The 20,933-nt window shown below is 40.8% G+C and overlaps 1 protein-coding gene across 5 annotated transcripts in view; it reads right to left on the bottom strand.

Moving 5' to 3' along the window:
- Positions 1 to 20,933, bottom strand: part of COL4A6 (collagen type IV alpha 6 chain) — a 292,729-nt gene that overhangs the window by 141,494 nt on the left and 130,302 nt on the right. For all 5 annotated transcript variants that reach the window (XM_021932516.2, XM_003918122.4, XM_009198091.3 and 2 more), the window contains exon 3: positions 10,406 to 10,486. In XM_021932516.2, the coding sequence (XP_021788208.2) occupies positions 10,406 to 10,486 (81 nt within the window). The remainder of the gene's footprint in view (positions 1 to 10,405; positions 10,487 to 20,933) is intronic.

The raw sequence follows: 20,933 nt of genomic DNA, 5'->3' as shown, positions 1-20,933 counted from the left end.
TATTCCTCCAATCACAACAATCTGACTGCAATGAGTAATACAGGGAGTTCAGCTGATTATGGCCACAAAGGTTTCAGAGGCCATTTGACATGGTGGAAAGAACACTATGCAGGGGAATGGAACACTTGATTTAAATCTCAGTTATGTCACTTACAAGAGATCTTGGGACAGTCTCTTAACCTCTCTGAAACTTTCTTCCAAGCTCCATAATTAAAGTGAGGGAAAGAGCATTCATAGGCATGCCAGGAAAGCCTTTTGTGACCTACGATGTACCTCTTGAGGGCCGGATCCAACCCTCCAGGCTTGCAATTTTATTATTTAATAAGTTCCTTTGGTGTTTCACTTCTCCCAGTTCCTGAGATCCCCATTGCTTTATTCTATGTGAAGTTGTCAAGGTGAAGCTCTAAAGTTGGTTGCATGACTATGCTATAAGAAAAGAGTAAGAGACTTTGTGACAGTTATTTTTCTCTTATCCAGAGTTCTTTTGCCTCTGTCTGTGGGCTCCCATCTATTTTAAGTATGGTTTAGGCCAGTGGTCTCCAAATCCTCTTGACTGCACACCCTTTTTCAGTTAGAAAAGCTTTGAGCATGCTTCCTTAATACATGTATATTTATACATTATTAACAATTATATAAATCATACACATGTCCTACTCTCTCCCCTATACATTAATAATATATATAAAATGAAACACACAATAAATAAAAAGTGTAAAAGGATGAGACAAAGATGAAATAAACAGCATGTTAAATGTCTTGTTAATTGTGATGGCTTTATTATATTATTAGCTAATACCTCAAGGCACAATATGTTACTTAGGGCAAGATCTTTCATCACTGAGAATTGATACAAGTCCATATCTCATACAGTGTTCTTCATTATTCTTGCAATGTTTTTGCTGACTTCTTGTCAGGTATAATTAGATTTTCATGGTTTTTACTTCATAATGAGGCTGATAAAAAACTCATTCTAGGAGTAGAAGTGTGAGCCCTACCATTTTCATGTGCTTACATTACTAGTATTATCTCCAACACATAGTCTATTTGCAGGAATCTTCTTAAGCTGCTTGTCCATTTTGTGAAGGTTAAATGTAGTTAAATATAATCCATAAATCTACTTAACTAGGTCCAAGGAAACATCAATATCTCTGGTATACATTCAGGAAAAAAAGAAAGGGCCCCAAGGACACGCCTCCATCTTGTGGAGCCCCCACTCTTCCCTCAGGATACCTTACAGAGCATGCGCAACAGGAAAGCCAAGGAAAGCCGACCCACCTGATGAGGATGTCAGTGAAAATACATATATTACATATAATAGTAATACTAATAATCTAATACATAGCATTTAGTGACCCACACAGCTTTAAACACTTTACATAAATTATTTAATCCTAAATCTTAATTTCTTTCTAGCATCTCATATTAAATGTAAATAGAAATTTTCATATTTTCTTCTATACCCAACAGATTGACCTGCATGCCCTCCCCCCTCCACCCCCCCAATTTGCAGACCACTTATTCAGGTTCTGAGATTAAGAATCTTTGGATAAGTGGGATGCCTCTATAAATTACATTGCAGCAACTCCTCCCTGCTATCATAGCAGTTAGTGAACCACACACAGCTTTTAAACACTTTTACATAAATTATTTAATCCCTAAATCTTTAATTTCTTTTCTTTAGTGTCTCAAATTAAAATGTAAAATAGAAATTTTCTACATTTTCTTCTATATCCAACATCAGATTGATCTCAGCATACCTCCCCCACCCCACCCCCCAATTTCAATTTGCAGACCACTTATTCAGGCTCCGAGATTAAGAATCTTTGGATAAGTGGGATGCCTCTATACAGTATATTGCAGCAACTCCTCCCTGTTATCCTGCTGCTGCAGTTTTCATGTGTGCTGATAAATGACAAAAAATAGAAACTGGAGTCAAAGATAAGTGACATAGGAAGCAATCCCAGGCAACTGAAGACAGAGGGGAGAAACTAGGTGAGGAGGAGGCCATGGTGGAGAAAACGGGAATAAGGGATGGAAAGCTAGAAATGGAGCAAGAGGGAAGGAAGTCTTGAGGGAGAAAAGACTAGGGAGGAAAGGAAGAACAAGAAGAAAAAAGGGGCACACATCTGGCAACGGAAGGAGAGGGTAGACTAGGAGGAGATAATATGTCGCTTGTTGACCTGCAAGATGCTCACCTATGTCTTAATATCTGATGTCTCTGTCATATGACTTAGCAGGGCCAGCAAAAGGAAAACTGAGTGGTCCCCCAAAATTTGTGATTTGTGTACACAGATATGCAGAGTGAGCATGCCTCCTCTTATCAGAGAGGCACATGAGATTTATTCAAGCAATGCAAGGACAGGGCAATGCTTCATTTAAAGAGCGAGTTTCTAAAGCTAGAACGGTAAGCAGAATGACTCCTAGGCAAGGCAGGGAAGATTTTGTTGGGTTTTGGTGAAGAGAAATTCCTGTGACTCTTCAAATCACACCATCCAGATGACCAAGGAAGGGGAGTCCTGCACATTCCTGCAGAAGCACAATTCCAGCTGTCAGGAGTGTCTAGAAGCAGCAACAGTAAAGAAGCCACAGCAAATGAGTTATATCTGAGGCAGCTGCCAAGACACCATTCAGAAGATAGGACATTGTCAAAAATCACCTTCCATATCTCACTTCAATACTAGAAAGTACGATAATGCACTCTAGGGGCAAGGAACCATCAGGGTACAGCAATGTAGTGTCTGACTTAGATTGTCAGAGCTTGCAGGTCCTTTGAAATCACACATCCCAAATCTCTCATCCTACCTATGGGAAAACTGAGACCTTGAGAGGGGAAAGCACCAAACCAAAGTCATCCAGCTGGCAACGCTCACACATGACACTTAGGTCTCTGGATAGTTAAAGCAGTGTTTCTTGTCTCCACAGCTGTGTATTTATCTATCTCCTTCTCCAGCTCCTTGGCTCTTCTCTAGCAGAAGCCTCCCTCACTAGTACATATAATATATTCCATAAATCCTATAATGTCACAATACAATCAAATAAATGATTAAGATAACCACGAACATCTGCAGGGCTATGATTGCATCTTGATTCAGTGCAGAGACACACGTTTTAACTATCATTAATTATCCTGAACCTAAAGAACCATATTTAAATATACAAAGACCCCCGATTTTCTACACCCCCGTTACTGCCACCTAGTGGCTACTTCTCTGCTCAGACGTTACTTCCCCCCTCCCACAAGGAAGAGGAACAAGACCATCAACTTTGCACAAGGTTAACAGGCTTTTAATGAAAGGTTTGGTGGAGAGGAGGGTGGAAACAATGTCACAAAGAAAGTTAGGGATTACCTTTGACTCACAATTATTCATTAATGTTCTCATCTTGGAGAAAGAATTAATTGCTGGAAGTAAAAGATAAGCATTTTGCCAAGTCCCTTGCATTGTTAGGTATAGAGTAAGAAGCAATCAAGTCAAAGAAGAGGCCAGAGTCAAAAACTCAGAGGAGTTAAGGAAAGCAGAATCCCAGAGCAAACTATCGAAATCAGATGTGTGGTCCTTGCAGCTAACAGGAGCTAAAGAAGATGTGAAAATGAATGCCCTGGCTCTTTGCCTTCTTTCAGCAGCAGGGATTACTCCCTCAACAGGAGACTTCTCATCAACTTCACAGCATCCTAACAGCTAATCCTGGATGTGGAGAGCAGGGCTAGAACCACACCTATGCAAAATTGCTTGGTCAGTTGGTCAGTCTTTCATGAGACAGTGTGTAGTGCCTACGGACTCTGCAGAGTCTAAGAACACTCAGTCTCTCTGCTTTAGTTATTCTTAAGACAGTGGAGAGCTGACAAGTGAAGAGAAATGATGATAAGAGTAGATAACACCAGCCTGGCAGATCATGGAAAGCTTCCCAAAGAGATGAAATCTGTGCTCAGTTTTAAAGGATGGATAAATAGAAGCAAGTCAACCGAGAAAGGATAGAGCTAGTGGAAGACTAGTACACGTAGAAGGGGTGGCAAGTATAAAACCTGCAACACATTAAACAACACAGTAGCTCTGAGAACTATGAACAGTTCAGTGAACTCATATTGTTTTGAAAATATTTGTCTTGTTTTGTTTTCTGAAGTGAGGAGGGTTCCTAATGAGAGATAATATTGGAGAGGTAGTCCAGGGCCAGGTAATGAAGGACTTTATAGGTTTTCTAGAGATGGGATTTTATTGTGAAGTCCATGGGGGAGCCATTGAAGGACTTTAAGCAAGAGTTTCATGATACATATCTGTGTTTTGGAAAGATTATGGCAGGACAGTGGCAAATTGAGAGAGAGTGAGATTAGAGGCTGAGAGATCAGTCTTGAGGTTACTGAGGTAATTCTGGCAAAAAAATGACATGAGCCTGGATTGGAGAAATGGGTATGGAGACAAGTGGATGTATTCAAGCTCAATTTCAGAAGACAAATGGACAGGACTTAATGATGGATTGGAGGTAGTAGGGAAAGGAAAGAGAAGACAAGAATGACTCCCAGTTTTCTGGCTTGAGCAGCTCAGTGCTTGTTGATGCCATTTGTTGTGATGGGGAAGACAAGGATAGGATTTAGGAAGGAGTACATCTGGTGGGGGTTGGTAATGGAGTTCTGTATAGACATGTTTATGGTGTCAGTGAAATCCAAGCAGAGATAACCAGCAAGAAATTGACAATGCCTATCTGAATCTAGGAGAAAGATCTGAACTAGAGCTAGAGATTTAATATTTATCATTGTATGGATGGTGGCTGAAATCCCTGGAGTATATAAAACCACCCTGGGAGAGGCCTACACTGAGAAGAAAAGTGGGATGAGGACAGAATGCTGGGAGATCCCAATCAAAGTAGGAAAAGAACTAGGAAAGGATAGCATAACATTCAAGGGAACAGAAAGTTTCAGGAGAGAAGGAGGTGTCTTATATAGTAGGGTCATCATGGAAGATAAGGAATGAAAAATATTCATTGGATTTGGCAACAAGTAACTTAGTAGTGATTAGTGTCAGCAATAGGGCCAGCCCACAGATGTCTGAGGAGTGAGAGGGGCAAATATTTGTCATGAAATAAGGCACAAAACTTAAGTGCAGGCAGTTGGAGCAAGGCCTAGCCACCCAAGGAGGTGATATACAATATGAGCTTTCATGCTGGAGAAGTAGAGCAAAGACATTGGTGTGTGTTGTACTGGCTAGTCAGGAGAGGGACATGAGGGGAACACAAGGAGGAGGAAAGATGTACATTGCAATTTCCTAATTCAGGAGAAAATGGAAAGGTTTCTTGGTAGCCATGGCACCAGTCAGCTGACACAGGGAATGCCAGATGTTTGCAGGAGAATAAATTGAAGGACTAGTTGTTAATGCATCTGGGTTCTGGAATTCATGGGAAACACATTTTGTGGCAGTGGAACAGCAGGATGCAGGCAGGAGATAAGGAATTAAGAAACCTGGGCTCAGTTTCACATGAAACTCAGGCTAGCTTCATAAACTCTCAAGCTAGGCATAAAATGGGGGACAAACAGCCTTTCCCTGGGGACAAACAGCCTTTCCCTAGAGGGCAATCCAAACATTCCCCATGGTTTTGGATTATCCGTGATAATGCTTCTTTAGATGGCATGGATAATTAGGAGGTCACCATGTTTTAGATAAACAAAAGAACAATGTTCAAACAGGGAAAACTCTAAAAGAGTATTGAGGAATACTAGGCTCAGAAGAAAACAAACTGCCCCCTCCTCCCACCCCCAACTTCAGACAAACACACACTGATGGAGTATAATGCAGAGATAGCTTTCATAGCTAGTAGGGCAAAAAAAGAAGTGTTGGAAATGTCAACCTAAAATGTTTTGTTTAATCAAGTGGCAGGGGAAAAAATACCAGGGAAGAGAACAACCCGAAAGAATAGTTCTTCCAGATAATAACACCTACTCCTAAGAAAGAAAAGTGAAAGTCATATGTTAAGTTCAAATCTGAATATCTGGGTGAAAACGTCTTTATTTAACACTATGAGGCAGTTCATTTTTAAAGATTGCCATTCTCTTAAAGTTGGCTAAATAAGGTTTAGCCACTAGCAGGCTGGTGACCTTGGGCAAGTCACTTACCAGTTTCTTTATTTGTTGCATACATACAGTATTACAGCCCCTGAAAGATGTTTTGGAAACTGCAAAGCAGTGCACCAACATTAGGTAGGGACTTTTACCAGGCAGGGCATACCTTTGAGAAATCGGTTTGAGATAGCTTCAGCCAAAAACGGCTAGATTGCAGTTTTGCAGGAGTGCTAGGTGTTGTGTAAAGGTCCTAGTCTGTTCAAGAGGACTTTGGCAAAGAAAAAGTACACACTGCCCAGCAAGCTGTGCGCTTGATGTTTCCCCAAGGCAGGGGACAGACCTGCCAAGGGCTACAGCATATCTCAGGGGTGACCCAATGTTCCGTTCCGCTCCCAGCTCAAGAGAAACAGCTTGAAATATAAATGGGGCCCTCTGCTCAGCTAAGGAAAACAGTCCCAAATCTTTCTGAAATCTGCACACAAGGGGTACTGAGGGGCTGTCCTGCAGGGTTAATAGTGCTGGGGCCAGTTTAAACAATTCTGCTTGGCCGGCCGGGCGCGGTGGCTCACGCCTGTAATCCCAGCACTTTGGGAGGCCGAGGCGGGCGGATCACAAGGTCAGGAGATCGAGACCACAGTGAAACCCCGTCTCTACTAAAAATACAAAAAATTAGCCGGGCGCGGTGGTGGGCGCCTGTAGTCCCAGCTACTCAGGAGGCTGAGGCAGGAGAATGGCGTGAACCCGGGAGGCGGAGCTTGCAGTGAGCCGAGATCGCGCCACTGCACTCCAGCCTGGGCGACAGCGCAAGACTCCGTCTCAAAAAAAAAAAAAAAAAAAAAAATTCTGCTTGGCCCTGGGAACATCGGAGGAAAGGGAGGATGACTAAGCAGGACCTGGTTGTGCTTCAAGCATCCACGTTCATGGTTTTCTGCATGAGCATAGGTCTTATCTATTTGGGAAATAGGACATTCCTGCTCTCGACTCATGAAATATGGCTTGGTCTGGTTCAGTAACTTTGACAAGCATTCTTTGAAACTTTAGACTTTGCAAATACATTTTTAGGAACATATTTGACAGTGTGGAGTCTGTGTCTTTTAAATATTGAGGGAAAAATCTGTGCAGTGATATTCTAATTTCCTCCATCCCCCTCCCCCTCAGCCACTCAGATGTTTTCAAAAGAGAAGCCAGACTAAGGTTCCAGATGTTTGAAACCTAAATGAGGGCTCCTCATGAAATAAATCTACTGCCCTCCATTTCCAGAGATCAAAATCTTAGCCAGGGGTTTAACAATGAGGTCACTGTAGGCATGTTTGCCTGGTGTAGGACTGACATCTGATCAGATATATAAGATTTTATACTTTTAAAGGCTCCCCAACCCAACAAACAGCCCAGAGCTTCTCAGTTTCCTGGTTGTTGTGTCTAACTGCTTCTCATCCTGCCACAATCCATCGGGAAATGTCCCTTTGTGTCAAACCTTAAATCTCACTTGCACCGATTTGGGTCATTTTTATTTGCTGCATCTTTGCAGAGGTAAAGTAAGTCAATAAGAATCATCAGTGAGGAAAGTGGCTAGAGAATATGTCCAGGAAATTCACAGAAGAAATATAAATTTCCCGGTAATATGTGAAAAGACACTTAAACTCAGGGAATTAGAATGATTTTCACTCATCATATTAGCAAAAATATCAAGTGTTGGCAAGGGTGTAGAAACATGGGCATTTTTGTACAATGCTGATGGGAATATACATTGCAGAATACTTTGTAGCTTAATTTGGCAGTGGCTTTGAAGGTTAAAAATGTCTATTACCCTTCTACCAGGTAATTATGATCCTTAGTGTCTATGCTAGAGATGTATCTATGCTTGAGCTAGTATCTATGCTTGAACACAAGGAGGCCTGCTCAAAGATTTTCACTGGGCCGGGCGCGGTGGCTCAAGCCTGTAATCCCAGCACTTTGGGAGGCCGAGACGGGCGGATCACGAGGTAATGAGATCGAGACCATCCTGGCTAACACGGTGAAACCCCGTCTCTACTAAAAAATACAAAAAACTAGCCGGGCGAGGTGGCGGGCGCCTGTAGTCCCAGCTACTCGGGAGGCTGAGGCAGGAGAATGGCGTGAACCCGGGAGGTGGAGCTTGCAGTGAGCTGAGATCCGGCCACTGCACACCAGCCTGGGCGACAGAGCAAGACTCCGTCTCAAAAAAAAAAAAAAAAAAAAAGATTTTCACTGTAGCTCTGCCATTTTACAAATAGCAAAAATTTAGAAACAACCTAAGTAGCTGTCAAAAGGAGAATGGCTGAATTAAACTATGGGGTAGAGAAAAATATCTTAAGGACACGTTAAGTTTACAAAAAGGGCCCAGAATAAATACTTAGAATTCTATTTTGGACAAGAAAATCAGATAATGACACTATTTTTAGACATATGTGTACATATCTCTCTGATTATATATGGAAAAAGATAAGAATGACAGTAGTGGCACTGAGAGAGCATCAAGGGAGATTTTTGCTTTGTCTATACTGCTTGCATGTTGTTCAAGAATGCATTCATATATTTATTGTGAATTTTTTTTTCTAGAATGTCTCAGAGGTAAGGGTATGGATCTTGGTGGCTACAGTGAGAGGCAGCAGTAGGTAAGTTGGTGACGTAAATAGATGAGAAATCAAAGGACCCAGATAAAGGCCTGGAATCTGTCATCACTTTGCTATGTGATCCCAGGAAGTAATTTTCCTTCTGAGTCTGTTTCCTCTGTACAATCAAGGAATAATATGTGAAGCTTACTAAGAGACCTTCCCTTTCTCATATTTTACGATTCTCTAAGTCCATGTCTTTAATCTAGAATAGGTCTGGTCCCCTTTGATGAGAAGATGGATTTTTATTCTCTTCCTTCAAATTCTGGCATAGTTTGACATTTCACTTTACCCCAAATGTGAGATAATGAAAGAGAAGGTGGAACAGTCATTGTGTTCCCTGTTTGGCTATGGATTTGAAAGTTTGGTTGACCTATTTATACTACTACCTTCTTTTGACAGTATAAGCCCTTAGGCTTGTTTGAGTGTGATGAGAGTGCATTCACAATGCTAGAAATGGGAAGTTATGAACTCTGTAGGATGGCCATTAATCCTGGAAACACCCCCCCCCCACACACACACACACAGACACCCACACCCACACAGATGGAGCATCCCTAATCCAAAAATCCAAAATCCAAAACGCTCCAATGAGCATTTCCTCTGAGTGTCACATCAGTGCTCAGGAAATGGTGGATTTTGAAACATCTCAGATTTCAGATTTTTGAATTAGGGATGCTCAACTTGTGTATGTGTCTAATTTTTTTTTCAGATTGAACCCCTTTCAACACTTTTCCTGGGTTATACTAAAAATGCATTTTTTCAGTGAAAATCATAGACACAAATATCTAGGGGCTATGCATATTCAGGAACTGATAGAAGTGCTGTGTCAATGCACTGAGTTCATTGCAATTTGCACGACAATTTGAACTGTGCATTGCTAATGAGAGACAATACATGGACTATGTCACAACATTTTAAAACGTATCCTATGTTGTAATGTAATACCTATAAACCATTCTTTATGTATCATCACCTATATTTCTGGACTTTATGGCTACCCTGTTCTCTTGAGTCTATCACTAACAAGCAGGGTGATTTTGGACAAGTCACATCCACAGTCTGTAGATAACAATTGGAACACCTGTTCCCCAGACTGGGAGGGAAGAATCAAGTGAGCTATGAAAATGTACACTTATCTACAAACATCGTCACAGTCTGGCTCTCTACAACCTAATTGGCTTTTGGAAAAACTCCAGATGAAACTCTGAGGAAACCTTGGCATTAAGTGAATGAAGGAAACCTCTTCTTGGTACCTCAGAGACTTTGACCAATCTAACTCTGACTATCATCACTTAGCAAAGCTCCTTCCAGCTGGTCCTCATCACTTTGCTTGTTCCATGAGGTCATAAGAGTAAATTCTAAGCAGTTTATTTCTAAAGAAAACAGATAACGGCTCCCATGCAACTATTTGTCTTTCTTTTTTTTTTTTTTTTTTTTTTTTTTTTTTTTTTTTTTTTTTTTTTTGAGACGGAGTCTCGCTCTGCCGCCCAGGCTGGAGTGCAGTGGCCGGATCTCAGCTCACTGCAAGCTCCACCTCCCGGGTTCACGCCATTCTCCTGCCTCAGCCTCCCGAGTAGCTGGGACTACAGGCGCCCGCCATCTCGCCCGGCTAGTTTTTTGTATTTTTTAGTAGAGACGGGGTTTCACCGTGTTCGCCAGGATGGTCTTGATCTCCTGACCTCGTGATCCAACTATTTGTCTTTCAACAATGAAATAAGCAACTTACTCTCGCTCCTTTCTCAGGAAAACACTGACAGCTCCCACTGCAGTCTTGGCCCCCACACGGCTTTCCATAAGACTTCTCTCCCTATTAAAAAAAAGAAAAAGTTAATAAACCATGTGAACCAAGAAGCAATGTTGTCCCAGCAAACCTAACTCTTCGCTTCTTTACCAAGTAAATCTTTCGCGGCTTAATGATCTTATCTGATGTTGTCAGTAATCAAATGAAATAAAAACTAATCTTAAGCTAGCATCCTTTCAGGTCAGGTCTATACCTCATCAAATAAATAGCCGGTTTGGGAACTTTACTTTAGATACCTGCTCACTGGTAGAAATTTCAGGCACAATATACAACAGAATTACTTGGGGGCTGGAAATAGACTCTAGACATATTCCTGTGAAAACAGGTGTCCAGTGACTTATGGATTTGCACTCATTGATAAAATGTAGCTATAGCAGATAACTTGAATGGAATTCAAGTGCTAGATGTGTAGTGACATATGAAAATGGCTACCTTGTACTCTGCTCTCAGAATCGTTCTTTTCAAACTCCATTTCAGCACACCATTCAAACCTTACAGTGGCACTCCCATGCCCAGTTAGTCAGATCCAAATTCCTCAGTTGGTATTTTATAGTCCCCCGCAAGCTCTCTAACTTCACTTTTCCCTCTGCTCTGATTGATGGTGATGATTGCTAGCTGAATTTCTGCAAGGCCCGCACATGACCTGACATGTGCTGATCCTCACCAACCTCATCTCCTTTCTCTCTGGCTCACTCTGCTTCAGTCACACAGGAGGGCGTTCATTCTGTTCATTAAAAACATCAGGCCTGTTCCTGCCTCAGGGCCTCTGCCCTCGCTGTTCCTTTTTTTTTGCAATGTTCTTCTCCGAGATTTTTTTTTTTTTTAAATCCTGGCTTCTTTTCATCACTCAGGTCTCAGTTCAATTGTCCATTCTCAGAGAGGCCATTCCTGAGTCTCCAGTTACTTCCAATCATATAATTTCATTACCTTTTCATCATTAGACATTCTGTCTACTCCTACTAGAATGTAAGCTTCATGTAAGTAGGGACTTCATTGTCTTGTCCAACATTGTGTCTCCAATGTCTAAAACCATGGATGACACTCAAGGAATTTTTGGTGACCACATGAATGGAGTTAGGATTTGAACTCAGGTCTGACTAACTCCAAAGTCTTGACCTTAACCCTTAAGCCTTAGTGTTTTCTAAGTCCTTTGTCTACCAGAACCTCAATACAAAGACTCAACAATAAGAAAAACTGCAATTCTGACCATATCCACCTTGGGAAAAAAGCAAAACATAAATTCTAACCATTATCTGTAACAAGAACTTTATCTCTGGGATGCATGGATTTAGAACCATCCAACTTTTTAATGTTGGATGTTTTTTTCCAAAGAGAAAGGCATATTTATGAGCTGACCTCGCACTTAATCATTCTTGCCTCTGTGTACTGTGTGCCTTTTCCTAATTCCTAGAGAGCACTGTGAATTTCTCAGATGGTCTCTTATCTCTTTAGACATTCCCCCAACACTTTATCAGCACAACACCTTGGTAATAAGGTAGTGATGGCAAAGCTATGACAAAATATTACTATTTTAGATTCCAAACACCTTCCTTATACGTTCTAGTTTCTCTCTCTTATAAGCCCTTGACATGGCTAGTGCTATTGCACACTTTCCAGTTTACCTTCCATTTTATGGAATATAGGACAGGCAAGTTTTCATAAGGGTGAGATCAAGAGGTACTCTGGCAGGAGGAAGCTAGGGGCTGGGAAACAAGAGAGAACTGAGAGAGCAGCATTGAATTTTATCTTCACCTATGCTGACACCCTTGTCTAATGTTGACTACTATATTTCTTGGTATTAAGGATAATTTGTATTTCCTTCTCCATACATTCCTGTGTTTTCTAAGCAGTCTTCAACAAGCACATATAATTAATAAGAATACAAAATAATACATAATATTAAGTGATAAAAATCATCCCCTTCAAGGACGAGAACTTGACAGGTGTTGCCAAAGTTGAAATGGCATCTATTCGGAGCTATGGCTTACTTCCAAACAATGTCTGCTTGAGTGTTCCATAAAATTGATCTATAGTAGATGAAAAGTTTCCAGACCCCTCAAACATGGAGCAAAGAGGCTGGAAGCAAGGGAACTGGAAAAGAGGGGGGCAAAAAAACGATAGCAGAAGCTGAACAAACCCATAAGAATCAGAAGCTAAGGTTTCTTAGGAACTCGCCAGAACAAGGAGGCAAAGACACTCAGCTAACAGACAGGAAGTCATCACTGTCCTTTGTCACTGAGGAAAGTAACCAGAGAAGCCCTGTTGGCCACAAGGCAATTTCCTGTAATGCCAGCCCTGGCAGTTTCCCCAGGAGTCTTCAATTACAGTGAGGTGGGAAGAGTGAAGGCAGGCTTCCAGGGAACATGACCAGACTAGACCTGAGAAGCCTCTGCTTTATCCTGGCATGTCTGGGGACACTCCACCCTCTGCTTGACCAGGCCATGTGGCTGGTGTCATTTCCACCTTGGAATGCTCTCCCTTTTCTCTCAAGATCAAACCCTTCTTATACCCAAGAAAATTAAAACTGGAAAGGCTTTGGGAGATCATCTAATACAGTGGTTCTTAACTCTATTCAAGCAGTACCTTATTATTTTTATTATAATTATTACTCTCCCTTGCCATCCTAAAAAGAAATTCATAGGAATAAGTTATAATAAAAATGGAAGGAAAAATTTTAAAAGCACATAGTATGCCCTAACTGTATTGCAAAGAAAAAAAAAAAAAAGAAGAAAAGTCATTTGTAATAAAAAGATATGTATTTCAATATATAAAAGCTCATACATGGCTATATTAGTAGATGTCATTAAGTGGTAGTCAGAGGCCAACAGCTCTATAGAGAATTGCGATGAGTGTAACAGCCTGCTGACACAGAATGACACTGGGATGTAGTATTGATGATTCAAGTATCATGAATGCAGTTGCTATTAGTAAGTGCAGTGATTCTCTCAAATGATAACTCATGGTGATGATCGTGGGTGGGGGGCGGGAAGTACAATCTTCCCTTGATTTACTGGGCAGTTTTATTCGAGAAAACCATGAAAAAATTCATTTCAATATATAAAATGTGTTTATGTTCTAGACTTCAATAATTATAAACAGAGTTTTCATCTCCATGAATATCCAGAGGTCTTCTCTATCCTTCAGGATGCATAGTATTCAGAACACCTATCATTCCTGGCAGCCACCAAGTAAGTGTTCCCGACTCCCTGATCATTTCGACAATCACGAATGGCCTCACAAATTGCAAAATACCTCCTGGGGTGTACTTTTGTTAGGAAGTATTGGTCTAATCCAAATCACCCATTTTACAGATGATAACACTGAAGAAGATTATTTTGACTTGGGTCACACTGTTAACAAGTGGATTCTAACGCTTCTGAACATAATGCAATATTCTTCCTACTGTTCCATACCTCTCAAGGCCAAATTTAAGTTCCATATTTTCCATGACCACTTCAGCTTCAGTGAAACACAACAATACTCACTAAGTCCCATTCACTGGCTAAGTGTCACATGTTGTTATGGGAGAGTCTTTGCAATGTTCCTAAGATTGCATAGCTGAGAGTCTTGTTTCCTCATCCAGACTGTAACGTTTATAAGGGAAAAGTCAATTTATTTTACTCCTTTGTATAAAACCACAGTGTTAAGGGGCAAACCTATGTTCTAGCCAATATCTGAGGCAGTATCCCTTAATTAGGAATATAAGTTCTGGAGTCAGTCTGTACAGGTTTAAATCCCAGCTCTAATATTTCCGAGTTGGATGAACTTAGGCAAGTGACTTTATCTCTCTGAAACTAAATTTTCCTACCTGTAAAATGAGAATGGCAACAGTATCTACTGTATAGAGTTTGACTGGAGGACTCAATAAGATTAAGCATGCAAAACAGTACCTGGATCATAGTATTCACTTAGTATCAGCTATTATTATTATATTAATATTAGCTATACTAGACTACTCAGCATTTTTTGCAACATTCTGGTCTTTCTCTGGAGCTCCTTATCGAGTGCTGTGCACTGGTATGGTCATGCCAGTTTGTCTATGGCTGATGTTCACTTTGCTTGGTCAGGATGTCCATTTGGATTTGTTGATGTCTGTATATGTAATTATCAGAATCAAGAACATAACCACATTTTATAAATTGAAATGAATTTTTCATGGTTTTATTGTTACTGAATAAAAATGCCTAGTAAATAAAGCTAAGATTGTACTTTTTCCCCCCAGATCACCACCACGAATTATTTGTCATTTCAGAGAATCACTGAACTCACTTAACTTTTCTTTTTTGAGACGGAGTCTCGCTCTGTCACTCAGGCTGGAGTGTAGTGGTGTGATCTGGGCTCACTGCAGCCTCTGCCTCCCAGGTTCAAGCCATTCTCTGCCTCAGCCTCCCGAGTAGCTGGGATTACAGGCACCCACCACCACACCTAGCTAATTTTTGTATTTTTAGTAGAGACGGGTTTTTGCCATGTTGGCCAGGCTGGTCTCGAACTCCTGGCCTCGAACTCCTGGCCTCAAGTGATCTTCCCACATCAGCCTCCAAAATTATTTTTAAATGCTAAAAATATTTAGCAATTAGAGTTAAAGGTTAGGGTTTGCTAAACCATAACCCTAAATATTGCTAAATATTTTAAATATAATCTCTACTCCACACATCTATCCTTTTGCTGATGCTGGTTCCTATGTCTAAAATGCTTTCCTACTCCCTTTACCACAAACAAAATTTCTATTCATTCTTTTAAACCCAGCTCAACCATCTTTTTGGTGAAGACACCCTTATACTCTGCCTCCTTCTCAGCAATTTCAGGAGCAGTTCTTACTCTCTTCTCTTTGCTGATGGAGTTTTGCAGTATTTTACTCAATTTATTTGATTCTGCCATCAGACTGGGATCGGAACCATGTCTTATGCTTCTCTGCAGCCCTGTCACAAGCAGATATTCAGTGAAGGGCTGTGAAATAACTGCTCTCAGAACAACTGAGTTACAAGTGTTAGAGATCAGCGTCACCTGGGATTCTTCCTTTCTCCTGGGTCTCCTGAAATAAAGAGTTACATCACAGTGCCTCTACCACCAACCAATAGGCTTTTCTAGGCATCACCAGTGCTTTCTTGCATGGGAGTTGGCAAGGATGACAATGATGCAAAAGGTAACCCAGGAAGCAAGATAGGAAGTAACAGAGGCTTAGCTGAAGTGATTGGATTGCAAAGGCCAATTATCTTTGTGAGCAATTTTCTCCAGAAGCTTAGGTCACAGAAGACTGTCTGTGTATAATTTTATTCTCACCATTCATTCAACAAATATTTATTAAGTGCCTAGTCTGTGCTAGGTACTGTGTTAGGCATAGGTGATAGTGGCAGTATCATACAGCCATAAGTGAAACCAAGTCCTTGTTTTCCTGGTTAAAATTTAGAGGGAAGACAAACAGTAAATGAATATTACATACATATCTGTCAGGTGATCTGTATTATGGAGGAAACTAAATTGGGTAAGAGAGTAGGAAGTGTTGGGGTTAGTTTGTTATTTTATATAAGGGAGTCAGGGAAGGCCTTGCTTACAAGGGGAATTCTGAGCAGAAAACAATGTTTTTCAAAGCACAATCTTTGGCCCAGAATCATCAGTCCTGGGAAATTGTTAGAGTTGCAAATTCTTGTCTCCTCCACGATCCACTGAATCATAAACTTTAGGGTGGGGCTCAGAAATCTGTTTTAACAAGTCCTTCAGGTGATTCTGATGCACATAATGTTTGAGAAACACTGCTATAGAAGATGAAGGAATAAGTTATGTGAATATCTGAGGAAAGAGTATTCTAGGCAAAGGGAACAGCAAGTGCAAAGGCAGTAAATGAGAGAATATGCTTGATGTTTTGGCTACAGCAAGGAGGCCAGAATCCTGGAGTGCAGTGAATGGGGGGATGGGATACCTGATAAAGCCAGAGTTGGAGGAAGAGCCAGATCATAGAAGATTTCATAGACCAGTGTAAGAGCTTTGCCCCTGGAAATCCACTGAAGGGCTTGGAACATGTGAATGACACCAGTTGATTTACTTTTTAAGAGGGATTTCTCAAGCTGCCATGTGAACTGTAGTGTGGCAAGCACAGAAGCAGAAAGGCCACCTAGGAGGCTGTTGTGGTAATTCAGCAGGATGATGGATGTTTATAACAGAGGGGCAGTTATAGAGTCTGACAGAAGTAAAATGATTCTAGGTATGTTTTAAAGGTAGAGCTGCTAGGATTTGCTGATGGATTGGATGTGGGATGTGACTGAAAGGGAGAAGTCAAGAATGACTCCAAAGTTTCTGTACTAGACAACGAGAAGGATGAAATTGCCATTTATTCAGATGGAGAAAACTGTTGGAGAAGCTGGCTTTGGAAGCATCAGGAATTCTGGTTTTGAGATGTGTATAAGATATTCAAATGGAGGAGTTGAGTAGATAGCTGGCTATGGAAGTCTGGAATTCAAGGGAGATGCCTTAGTCAGTGTAGACTTGACTATGTTGTGGTAACAAACCTAAGATCTCAATGGTTTAGCACACAAAGTTTGATTTATCACTTATGTCATAATCCAATAAGACAAAAGCAGCTCCTCTTAGTGGCCTTCTCCAAAGGTGACTTGGATTTCCAAGCTGCTTTTGTCTAGCAACTCCACTATCTCAGATCCTAGTACCTGCTCTTAATTCCCTATTACGGGAAGTGATACATCTCTTGTGTTCATATTCCCTTTAAAAAGAACCAGACATACTGGAAAACCTAACAACATGGAGAGTAGGAGAGAGCAGGGTTTATCTGGAGATCACCATCTCTGCTATCATTGTTATATAAAGCCAAGGGGCTGGGTGTGGTGGCTCGTGTCTGTAATCTGTAATCCCAGCATTTTGGGAAGCCAAGGCGGGGGATTGCTTGAGCTGAGGAGTTTGAGACCAGCCTGGGCAACATGGTGATACCCCATCTCTACAAAAAAATTAGACAGGTGTGGTGGCATGTGCCTGTTGTCCCAGCTACTCAGGAGGCTGAGGCAGGAGGGTCACTGGAGCCCAGGAGTTTGAGGCTGATTGTGCCACTGCACCCAGCCTGAGTGACAGAGTGACACCCTGTCTAAAGAAACAAAAAACCTCCAAAGTAGATGAGATTACCAAGGGAGTGAAGGTAGATGAAGGGAAGAGAATACACCCTAGAAGTAAGCACTGAAGCATGTCATTGTTAAGAGAACATGAGGAGGTACTTGAGAAGGAATCTGAGAGGGAGTAGCCAGTGAGATGAGTAAAGAACCAACATCCAGAGGGGCCCTGGAAAGCAAGGAGGAAAAAAAGTGGTAAACCCAAATTGTTGACAGGTTGCATAAGACAAGATATGAAAACACACCAATGGATTTAGCAATGTGGTGATCTGTACCAGATAAATTTCAGTGGCTTAGTGTGGCTAAAAGCCAGATTGCAAGGGGTCCAATAGAGAGTGGGAAGTGAGGAACTGGAGAAATCCAGGATAGCCAATTATCTAAAGGGGTATTTGGAATGGAAGAAATGGCACTGTAGCCAAAGAGGGATATGGGGTAAGAAGTATGTTTAATTTTTTGTTAAGACTGGAGATATTGAAATATGTTAGTATTTTGAGGGAATATGTGTTGACACAGGAGACAGATGGAAAAATTGTTGGGGGTGACTTTAAATGTACAAGAGAGGATGTTATCTAATACACAAGTTGATGGAATGCCCTTAGGTAAGAGAATTGAAAGTTCATCCACAGTGACAGGTGGGAAGGCAGAATACATAGATACAGATGCAGGTAGGGTAGTTGATGTGGTAATGGAAGCATGCAGGCATTCTCTTCGTCATACTTATTTTTTCCTCTCAGTGAAACAAGAATCAAGGTTATCAACTGAGAATAAGAACAGGAAGGAGGTATTGGAGGTATGCAAAGAGATAAGGTGTGACATGATCAGTTAGGAGAGCAGGGAGAAGGCATGAACTAGGGAAATGTGGCAGGACTGCAAGGCAGCTCTAAGGGCCCACTTTAGTTTGGTGGTCATGGACTTAAAGGAACATCAGTTATCAATATTGTGAGGTTTTCTGTAGACTTGTCCAGCCACATGGATACATACGTAGATTAGAGGAAGAGTTGGATTTAATCAAGGCTGGGGTCTGCTAGGTGAGGATGATAAAGGAAAAGAGGGGCAAGGGAGTCAAGGGTATATGGAAAGAAGTGATTATGATTATGGACCATAGGATCTAGGTTTCCTGTGGAAGGAACTGAGCACAGGCAGTGGGCAAGGGGCACTAGAAAGGTAGTAGGATCAATGGATGATTGACTCTGGTGGGGTTAAAAAAATGCATTGGTTTTAGGATTGTGACTATGTCTCAGAAGAAAGAAGGTATGGTACTATAAAGACGCTAGCCCTGTTAATATTCCACACAGTGCAAAACAAGACAGTCCTTGGAATATAATAAATTCATCTTGAATTAGCACAGTAAATGAGTGTTGAAATGGCTGCTCATTCCTAGTTTCATACAATATAATAAAACTGTCCCCTTTTAATAACTTCAGGTTTCTTCAAAATGTCTTTCACATAACATCTCATGTGATTTTCCACCGCAAATCTGAAATAGATATTTTAGATGTATGTGTGTGTGTAGAGACGTAGACACATATGCAACATTACAACGATTTATTTATATCTTCACCTACCCTCCTAGACATTAGATTCCTTTGAGATGAAGATCTTGGTTTCACTATAAGACAAATCAATGGAAATCCTTTAAGCCTCAATTTGCTGAACTATAAAATAGGGATATTTTACTTTATAGGTTTTAGTGAAGTTAAATGAGTTGATGCTCTTTGTCAAGTGCTTGGCATATTGAGAATATGCTCAATCTATATTAGCTGGTATTATTTACAATTACAGTGTCTAGTACTGTGCATGAGGATGCCTAAAAGGTTCTCACTCAATGACTAATTCCCATTTTAAAGATGAGGAAATGAAAACTCAGCTGTTAAGTGACTTTTTCAGCATAGAAAATTAACTATAAGAGTGGGGATAAGAAACCAGGTACCTTCAACTGTGTGGTTCTTGTTTTTTTGTTTTGTTTTGTTTTTGTTTATGTTGTTGTTGTTTTTTAGTGGACCTGCTGCCACTAGTTCCAGGAATTGGCCTGAAACTTAAAAAGTCAGGAAAAGAAAGATGAGTGTTGAGAGATGCCTCTTTGGGGGTCCTTTTCATCAATATTACTCTACTTACTTCACAATATTATTTGTACTGTGTGTACATTTTCTAAATAATCTTCATATATAATTCTTATAACCACTTTTGAAACAAAGGAATTATTTTTCATATGACCATTTTCCAGATTAAAAAAAATCCTGAGTTTCAGAGAGTTGGTATCATTTGCTAGTTAAGTGACAAAGTGAAGACAGCCAAACATCTAAAAGAGAAAAATAATACAAGATGCTGAGGTGACCTTCCTTCACCTGCCAGTGGCCTCAGGGTCCAGAAATTCTGAGGCCTCTTTGGCTAGATCAGACCTATCCTGGGGCCACATTCACAATAATGGCTACAGTGAGCATCTGTTATGTGCCTAGTTAAGTAGTTCACTTTTGTTATCGCACGGAACTGTTCCACCTCCACTACGAGGTAGGCACTATTACCATTATCGTTTTACAAATGAAAAAACTGATGCTTCAAGGGGTTAGTTTGCCTTCCCAAGGTCAGTCAGCTAGGGAGCAGCGTAAATTCAGACCCAGGTTTGACTAAAAATCTTAGCTCTTCCCTTAAACCAGGCCCCCTTTAACATCACCCTACATTTCTGAGCTTCTTGCTAATAGCAGAGAATCCGGCTTTACTTTGAGCAATTCTAAAACAAAACCTAAAACCTTTGCATTGAAATGTGAACACACACACACACACACACACACACACAACACACATTAAACCAAGCTGGGTCCTGTCCCATGTTTTATGTACATTTGCCTTTTAAGAACAGCTCCCTATGAGTTCATGAATGAAAGACTCTGGGAAGAGAAGGAAGTGATCTGTGAGAGCTGGCTCCCTACCATGTGGGACTTGTCACCTATACTTTATTTTAAGGAAGAAGCTGACACCAGACATTTCTGAATATTTCAGGAAGCCATTTCCCTCCAACATCTGCTCAACTGTGTTCACACCATAGATAAAAACAACTGATGGCATCAGGGGTAGAAGAGGAACAGGCATGCCAGGTTTCACTTGAAAAGCTCTAGCCAGTCAGTATGAACCAGGGCCTGAGGGGATGTAGTACTATCCAGTTAGACCTTAAAGTAAATTCAACAAGCAAATGCTTAAGACACAAACAGGTAAACTAAATGTTGCCCATAATGTTCTTAAAATAGAAGCCTCTTTTTTCTCTGTTAGTAAGAATTTACTGAGTAGCTATGAAAGAACAACACTTCCCAAGGCTAGTCATAGGGAGCATGTGAGGAAGACGCAGATTT

The sequence above is a fragment of the Papio anubis genome, chromosome X (genome assembly GCF_008728515.1).
Source record: "Papio anubis isolate 15944 chromosome X, Panubis1.0, whole genome shotgun sequence".
Taxonomy (NCBI): domain Eukaryota; kingdom Metazoa; phylum Chordata; class Mammalia; order Primates; family Cercopithecidae; genus Papio; species Papio anubis.
The sequence above is the reverse complement of the archived record's forward strand: the minus strand, read 5'-3'. Positions and strand labels throughout refer to the sequence as shown.